This window comes from Plecotus auritus (genome assembly GCF_963455305.1).
Source record: "Plecotus auritus genome assembly, chromosome: 3".
In the NCBI taxonomy this organism is placed as follows: domain Eukaryota; kingdom Metazoa; phylum Chordata; class Mammalia; order Chiroptera; family Vespertilionidae; genus Plecotus; species Plecotus auritus.
Window position 1 is genome coordinate 173,949,618 of NC_137772.1, and position 9,431 is coordinate 173,959,048.

The window sequence follows — 9,431 nt, forward strand, 5'->3', positions numbered from 1 at the left end:
TACAAACTCTCAAAGTCTACGCCTAAATCTAAAATTCCATAAAATACATAAACATAAGATTTCAGGTTCTACAAAATGAGTCCTTTCAAATTATAAGTGTGAGCCACCATTACGGAATAGGTTTTGTCTAGAAGATAATGAAAATCCGAAGTATGATGGAAAAGAAAAATTACCATCTCCTTCCAAGTCGTCTGTTTCATCGGCCCAGCTGACTGGTTTGGGGACATAGGTGCTTCCTCCACCAGTCCCTCCATCCTCAGCCAGAAAGTCTGTTAGGGAGATAGTCTTCCCCTTCTTATTCTTCTTTTTTGCTGTTTTAAAAAGGGCAGAAAGATTATTCGTCAATACCTGGGTATTTACAGGTTGATTCAATGCACTATTGTTAAATATATTTACAAAGAAAGTAACACAGCCCTGGCTGGTGTGGCTTTGTTAGTTGGTTGGGCACTGTCCTATGCACCAAAGGGTTGCTGTTTCAATTCCCAGTCAGGGCACATGCCCAGGTTTCAGGCTTGATGCCCTAGTAGGGGGTGTACAGGAGGCAGTTGATCCACATTTCTTTCTCTTTCCCTCTCAAACAAAACAAAACACAACACAACACACAAAGCAACATAAAGGTTTATCAAAAGGTTTGGATGATGGCATTTATATGAAGAAATACTATGCATATGTAAATAAGGAAACACAATATACTGGCACAGAAAGAGTAAAAAAAAATATTATTTAAGTACCTTTTGTTTAAATACACAGTATTCTTATACATGAAAAAGGGTCTAGAAGGATTTTCAAGGGTGCCTTATGTGGAGAAAGGCTGGGGTGAGGGCAACCTTTTATTCCCTACTCTTCACTCATATAATTTGAGATTTTTAATTTAGCAACTACTTGCATTTTAAACAGGTTACAAATTTGTTGTTCTTGGGATAAAAAGAAATAAAAACAAAATCCCTATCCCTATAACATTCTGTATGACACTTATTACTGTTTATTTTAAAAAAAAATATGTCTTCATTGATTTTTAGAGAGAGAGCAAAGGAGAGAGATAGAGAGATAGAAACACTGATGAGAGAGGAACATCATCAATTAACTGCCTCCTGCATGGCCCCTACTGGGGATCGAGCCCGCAAGCCGAGCATGTGCCCTGACTGGGAATTGAACTGGAGACTTCTTGGTTCCCAGGTTGACGCTCAACCACTGAGCCACATCGACTGGGCTATATGACACTTTTGAAGATTGTCTGATACTTGTAAAATAACCATGTGAGGTAGGAATCACTGCCATCAAAATTTACAGAAAAAGAAATGAAAACTCAAGAGAGACAAAATGACTATGCTGAAGTTACAGAACTACTGGATGGCAGAGCTAGAATTAAACCCAGGGTTTTGCATACCAAGTCTTGAGCTCTTCCCAAAGGAGCCCCAGCCTCTAAGCAGCATGTTATTAGTTCCATGGCAGGTTATAATAATCATGGTAACCTGATGTACGCACTGTCATTTCAAAGTGTTAAAATGATAAGATTCATATATATAGCTGGATCTCTCAGCCCTCTAAAAAATTTGTTATCTCCTTTCCTACCTTAACACCACATATGAAAATGAGATATCTCTAAGAATCAACACATTTAAATGTTTTCCAGTCATGAAATCTTCAAGAATCTCCAAAAGACTCCATTTAGTGGACTGACCTTGGCTCTCTGGCTATCTAGTCCTCAGCACTTCCAAGATGGCACCAATCAACAGCTAATGCAGAGAGCTGAAAGGACTAAGTGAAGTTCTAGAACTGGCCCCCAAGAGCAGTCACTACATGGTAAAAGTAAGAAGCTTTGTTGTAACAAAGATCAGTTTCATGGCTTTTATGGCCATGAGTTCATCCTCCATGTTCCAATTCTCCTTTAAATTTTCAATCCAAGAAAAATCTGTAACTTGATGCACCATTTGCTTAACTAAAAAGGGTGCTCTCTCACTTGGTACCTGCCTTTCTTTTAAAATCCAACTTATTCCTATAAAGTCCTGTTTGCTATGAATGTTATGAACAATCTCTTGGACATAGCAAGAACTTGAAGTATTATGGTATCAATGTGCAAACCAGATGAACTTGGCTGCAATAATACAGGGAAAACATGGCCTTGAATATGAAGTTTCCATGCTTCTCTCAAGTGAATTAATACTATTCTTTCTCCAAAAGTATAATTTATGATCAACCAGGTTATACTGGATCTGTTCTATGCTTCCAAAGAAAGCTGCTCCTGGCTCGTATGCAAAGGCCTAGGGAAAAGTTTAAAAAGCTAATTTGAATAAGACATAAAGCATACCTGCGAGGTAGAAAACTTACAGTGTATAGGCTTATTTTAGTTTTCTCTATATCTTCTAGTTCAAATATACTGTCTGGGACTAGTAAGATACTAACTAGAGCACCTTACCCTCACAGGACTTAATCTAGTGTCATCAGCTATGACCACCAATTAATAACCTGTCTGGTCACTGGGACAATAAAAATAGAACTAGTGGTTAGTCCATACAATGGGATCAAGTTCAACATAAGATTAATAAGAATTTGATTAAGGTATCCCTTTCCCCTTTGTTCTACATACATATCTAATAAAACTGCAGAATCTGAAATTAACTTGCCCTTTGGTCTGCTTTTGGCTTAAATCAACTTTCTTGATCAGGATTTCTCAACTTTTACCCCTTGACTCTTGACAAACAAGTCTCCTTCAATGTTATTTGAAATTCCAAAAATAATAAACTAAAAAAATTACTAAAAAAAATTAAAGCACTGTTGTAGAATGCCTTTTTAAATCATACATCTCCACTTCCTGATTCTGTCACTGCCCACTCTAAAAATTTCTGGTTGAGAAATCCATGTTGGATGATGAGAGATTTCATTTAAAGAGGCAAAAACTCTTTCACAAGATTTCTAACTTAAGTTTCTTTAAATCTATTAGAAATGACTCAATCACAATATAAGCAGCAGATTTAAAGAAATTAGCCTTTATATAGTAAAATCAATAAATCTAAAGTGGGTGCCAATGTTTGCTTCACTGTATTTTATTCCAAAATCTGAGAAACTATGTTCTCTAAGTCCTCTATGCCCTCTGCTCCTCCAATATCTAGGCCCACAACATGTTTAGGATTTCAACAAAGTTCTCTTTATAAGGTAAAAACATTGTTTTTAACACTCAAGGTTTATCAATCCCTTGCCACAATGATCAAACTGATCTACATAACTCTCATTTTTCTTTAGTCCAATTGGTTAAAAAGTGAAACCAACCTTACAAAACAAGCCCCAATTTAAGACCAAACGCACATGGGCTAAGTTGGGGGGGGGGGGGGGGACCAGGGAGGGAATACGTGTCCCAGAAATTTTATTAAATCCTCTGACTGCCTGCTGCCTCAATTATGATCGTAACTTACTGACAAGCACTGGGTACAGTGATCTCTAGGTATCCACAGTCCCATGCTCCTTCCCCCATGAATACCCAAAATCCTCAGATGCTCACGTCCCTTATATAAAATAATGTATTTTAACTCATCCTCCCATATACTTTAAGTCATTTATAGGTTACTTATAATACCAAAAACAATGTAAATACTATATAGTTAAACTGTATTTAGGGAATAATGACAAGAAAAAAGTGTATATTGTCCATACACATGCAACCATTGCAGACCTAAAACTACACAGTATATGCCCAGCAATCGTAACCTTTTCCCCCTAATGTTTTTTTCCATTAGTGATTGGTGACATCTGCCCACGAGACACCTGAAGGTAGAGGGCCGACTGTACTTGTGAAGCACTTTTATATACTCATATAAGTTAAATAATAGATCTTAAACCCAGCTGGTATGGCTCAGTGGTTGAGCACCAACCTATAAACCAGGAGGTCATGGTTCGATTCCCGGTCAGGGCACATGCATGAGTTGCGGGCTCCATTCCCAGTGTGGGGTGTGCAGGAGACAGTCCACCAATGATTCTCTCTCATCATTGATGTTACTATTTCTCCCTCTCCTCTCCGAAATCAATAAAAATGTATTTTTAAGAAATCTTAAAGTATTTTTCAAAATTAAGAGTACAAGTCACTAAATAAGCAATAATACATCTCTAGCATTCTTAATAAACAGAATTTGTTATGATATATATAAAAATAAATACAACCAATCAACTTAACTCTGTCAGTTTCTCAATTTCTACACCACTGACATTGTAGGCTAGGTAATTCTGTTGAGGGGACTGTCCTGTGCATTGTAGAATGTTACTAGCATCTCTAGTTTCTATTCATTAGATGCCAATAAAAAAGTCCCCACCCCACAATAAAAAATGCTTCCAGACACTGCTATTTGCCTCCTGGGGGAGACAAAATTGCCCCTGGTTGAGGAACACTGTTCTAAGTGTTATTTTCACATCAATAAATAAAAGGACAAATAAAAAGAAATGTTAGCCCAAGGTAAAGTACAGTAGCAGAAAAGTGAAGGCAATAAACCAAGTATTGAGGATTATCAGGTTGCAGAATGTAAAAAATATGCTTTATTTTTCTCAGAATGTGTTCCTCTTATTACTCCATTGTATTGGTAATAAAAACAGAATTGGCAGCTACTGGAGTGATAAAATCCATAGAGACTGGCTGATAGTTCTATATTTCAAAACAGAGGACATCTTAAAGTACTATAAGCAATAAAGCTTTTTGGTTGTACAATGCTGCCCACTCCTGCACCTTTCTTAATCTCTTATTTAGGAAGGGGAGTTGAGTAACTATTGACATTCAGATGAGTCTTTGTCAAAAATTAAGTTTCTTAATTTTAGATCCTGTCAGACTAAGTCCCACTTATTTTATAGGGTTATCAACTCTTCTGAATGTTTTAGTAACCACAGGCTAAGTCAGAAAGTGTCATAAAAACGTGTATAAGATCATAGCAGTATTATTCATACTAGGCAAAAAACCTAGAAACAACCCAAATGTCCACTAACTGATGAACGGATAAATAAAATATAAATGTCCATACAATTTGGCATTAAGGACTGAGTTCCCATACATCCTACAATACAAATGGATCCTGAAAACATGCTAACTGAAAGAAGCTAATAACGAAAGTCCACATATTGTATAAGATATTCAGAACAGATAAATACAAAGAAACAGTAGATTAATGTTGGAGGAGGGGTGAGGATAAATGACTGCTAATGGATAAGTTGTTTCTTTTAGGAAGTGAATCCCGCCAAATCCTCCAGAATGAAAGATTAATGTTAACAAATGTTTCCTTAAAGAAACAGCATTGTATAAATGCAATCAATGCACCCAAATACAAGAGTATCAGAACTACAGTAATTAGAGCCCAGACTGAAAAGAGGCTTCATACAATGCAATATCATGATGTTGAGAGGCCTTACCTTTACTGCATTATAGTTCAGCCGAGAATAAAGACTAAGTCAGAACTAATAAGCTCCACTATGTCAACCCCCGGGTTCAGTTACATATGAACCCCTCTTCTCTGCCCAATTTCATCTTGACACAGTCTGAGGAAAATGCCTACTGCCCTTTCCTCACCTTTCCACTCAATTTGACAATTATAAAAATAAAAAAATAAGCACCTAATACACATCATGCTAACTACAACACAAAGTACTTGGAGATTATCTGTAAGAGAGGAGCTATAAACATTTAAGAATAACTTCTTGCTCTGGGCATTTTCCTACCATTAGGACCAAAGCAATATTTATCACAAATCTGAGAAAGTGACTTTGGTGTATGTACTTATAAATATACATACACATACTTAATTACAAATAAGCACTTGGTTAACAAACAAACCCACCCACCTGAAGTTCATTTTTTCTCACACCATCATGAAAAGAGAATAAATTCTAGGCTGTTTTGAGACTAATACCAAATAGTAGGGTAATGCATTCTAAGCCATACATATATGGTATGTGAATTATATGTCAAAGCGGTTTAAAGTGTATATACTATCATTGGACACCATCCTCTTTCTATAAAAAACAATCAAACAAGATCCCACATATAATGGCATTTGGTAAGTGTTAAGCAAATGAAAAAGGCCTTTTGTGTGCATATGTAAATACTATTTCCAGTTTTAAAGCATTTTAGTCTCAAAAATTAACCTGTATCAAACAATAAACATCAAGAAATATACTGAAATTACACTCTTGAGAATTTTATAGTTTTACTAGAGGCCTGGCGCACACAATTTGTGCGTGGGTACTGTCCCTAGGCCTGTCCTGCTATCAGGGACATCTTCCTCTGTTGCCCGCAGTTGCCCCCCCCCCCCGCCCCCGCATCCCCCACCACCCTCCCCTGGTTCCCTGTTCGCCATCAGGCAATTGGAGCCTGCCAGCCAGGGAAGGGACCAAGAGGTGGTCATAGTGACTGGTCCAGTGGTCGTTCCACCATTAGGATCAATTTGCATATTACCCTTTTATTATATAGGATCACTACAGCCATATTGGTTGAGTGACCAATATCTGGGAATACTGGTCACTCAACAAAATTTGAGTGACTCAACAAAATCAGTGTGATTAAATGGAAAAGATTCAAAGTGGGTAAAGAATTTTGATAAACTCCAAATTCTTCAAGGGCAGACTGTCAGATATAACCCAGTGCTCAGATACTAGCATAGCCTTACACATAGTTCACAATCTAAAGAGATTTAAGGAATTAAAGGAGATGAGAGCTTCCAAGGAGGTAGAGTAAATATGGAACAGGAGATATCACTAAGCAAATCCCGTTGACCCTTCTGGTTTTCACTCAACTCTGTAAAATGAATGACACAACTTGCTAACATGTCTTCCACTTATAAAAATTCCACAAAAGTTATGGAGAAAGGGAGTATAGCTTTTCCACTAAATATGACACTAAGCTGTTATGATGGCAAATGCAGGCTGAATAAGCACTTTGTTTCAGATGAAGCTTTTGGGCAGCACCCAGAACTTATGACATGGAAGCCAACCTTGTTATTTCCAAGTTGATAATGGAGAAGAGTCAGGAGTCTCAAAGATTTCAACTTTGCTCTGCCACCTGCATACAGTATGACCTTGAACAAATAATTTCATCTTCTTCAGCTGGGAGATACCACCATCTAGCTACATTTATCTCAGAGCATCAAACGAGACAAGAGACATAAAAGTGCTTGGTTAATTGTCTAGTGCTACATTGATGAAAAGGTATGATGTTCAAATGCACCTCAATTTTCCAAAGACACACAATCCTTAAGTCTCCTATGTAATAACAGATATGATAAATTCTCGGTGGTAAATGAGTGTCCAGAGATAGCTGGGGTTCAATAAATATTTTGTAGCATGCAAGGTCAGGTCAGGGAAAAGGAACTAGTCAATCCTTGGTACTGCAGGGGGTTGGTTGGTTCCCGGGCCTCTGTGGATACTAAAATCCTCATATGCTCAAGTCCTTTACACAGAATGGCACAGTATTTGCATATACACTACATACATCCTCCCGTATACTTTAAATCAGCTCTAAATTACTTAGAATACCTAATACGAAGTTATGCTATTTAAATAGTTGTTACACTGTACTGTTTAGGGAGTACAGGCTAACTACATAGTACACGCCAGCAACACAACATTCCTCCCCCCCAATATTTTCCATCCCTGTGGGTTGAATCCTTAGATTAGGAATGCCCACTGTATGTCCCCAAAACCAAAATTAATGCTACAAAATGTTGCACAGCTCACTCCTAATTTCATTAGAAATGCAAATAGACTTGCATGACAGTGATATTCCCTCCCTTCAAGAAGGTTAAACAGAAACCAACTCCAGCAACTAATATTATTTTAAAATCACTTCTAGTTCTTCAATTATCTCAGAAAAAAAAAGAGCTGAATCCCACCATTGAAGCTATAAAAATTCAACCAAAATGGAAGCTGTCAAAGGATCTGATCTTGCTCATCACTGTATCTCCAACACCATGAACCGTGCTAGTTTGGTTTGCGTTCAGTAAAAATGTGTTGACTTACTAGAAATCTAGGACTCCACCTTGCTTCCTCTCTTCCAACACGTGGGTGCACCACGGTGGGTTTCCCAATCTCACCTATCTCTAGTAACTTCAACCTCCAAACCTAACATATACCCTTTCAACATACAGGCCGGGCCACACTCCAAAAGGGGAAGTGGAAGGACATAAAACACAGGCACATAAAATCTTGCCATCTGCGCTCTCGCGTGTGCTTTTAAGGCGCGCCCGTCTACACTACCTTCAGCTCTCCTTCCGCGCACGCGCACCACTGCCATCTCCCGCCCCTCCAGCTACTCGCGCTCGGGTTCTAACTGCCCCCCCCTCAATCCCCTGCCCCCACTCCCGTCCGCAACGGCCTCGCGCCTGGGAGACCTAGTCTAGTGTGCACCGTCCGCGCGCCAACCGCCTCCTTCTTTCCTCCACGCCGGCACAGTGCTTCGCGTCTATGAGAGGGCCTCCCGCCTCCCGCAGATCTTTCTGTGCCTCGTCTTCATTCCAACTCAAGCCAGAGTCCATCATTACTCCCCGCTCCAACCTCGCGCAGATGGGGTGAAAAGGGGGTGAGGGGGAGGGTGCCCTTCCCCTCCCCCCCAAATATCCCGAGGCGATAACCCAGCAGGGCCAAGTCGCCAGCCTGCCGCAGCCTCCAAACCCCAAGGGAAGCAGTGCCGCCGATTCCCCGACTCCAGGGAATCAGGAGATCAGGCTCAGAGAGTGGCTTGGGAACCCGGTCTTTGGACGCACTCGGCCGCTCACTCACCTGAGGCCGCCATGTTGGGAGAGGGAGAGAGAACGCAAAGGACCCGGATGAGGCAATCACGTGATTATAGCGGGAGCTCCGGGCTAGGAGTCGCGAAACTGGGAGGGGGCGGGGAGGTGAGGAGTGAGACAGGAGGCGGGGCGTTGCTGGTCTAGGTTCGTAAAGCTGCGTGAGGAGGTGGCGCAGTGTCCTACGGGAAGACCTACGCGACGTGTGGCCTAAGGGGTGGGGCCTGGGCTGTCGCGAAACCCCTAACGCTTTACGTAGTATTACGTGCCGACAAGGGGCAGGGCCTGAGCCCGGGGCGGGGTCTCCTGATCTCCGGACTTCCTGTCGGTGGGGTCAGCGGAAGGGGCGGGGCCGCTTTGGCTACGGCCATTTCTCTGGGAGGGAATGGAAGCGGGCTGGAACTCAGAATGGGTGTGCTACAATTGATTTTCTGAAGGCGAGGATTCTGAGTTTCTTTTTAAATTTCTGTTTGTTGAAGCAAAACAAGCCCACAATCCTGGGTAAGGATGGTTCTAATTGAGCATGTTTAGAAGGAATAAGAAAGTAAAAGGTATAGAACGCTTACTTGTCATGGGTTTTTACCTCATTTAATCCTTCATTTTACTGGCTTGGTTCAGTCAAACTCAGGCTCCATTTTTCACAGACGAGTGCTATCCATGCTTCTCCAGCTAATGCTACAC

The 9,431-nt window shown here is 40.4% G+C and overlaps 1 protein-coding gene across 4 annotated transcripts in view; it reads right to left on the reverse strand.

Annotated features, from left to right (window-relative positions):
- Positions 1-8,986, reverse strand: part of EIF4B (eukaryotic translation initiation factor 4B) — a 33,688-nt gene extending 24,702 nt beyond the window's left edge. The window contains exons 1-2 of one of the 4 annotated variants that reach the window (XM_080659887.1): positions 8,743-8,986; positions 174-311 (exon numbers count right to left, since the gene is read on the reverse strand). In XM_080659887.1, the coding sequence (XP_080516013.1) occupies positions 174-311; positions 8,743-8,755 (151 nt within the window). In that variant the 5' untranslated portion in view covers positions 8,756-8,986. The remainder of the gene's footprint in view (positions 1-173; positions 312-8,742) is intronic. The other 3 variants (XM_080659884.1, XM_080659886.1, XM_080659885.1) reach the window with 3 other exon arrangements.
- Between the last annotated feature and the right edge of the window lie 445 nt (positions 8,987-9,431).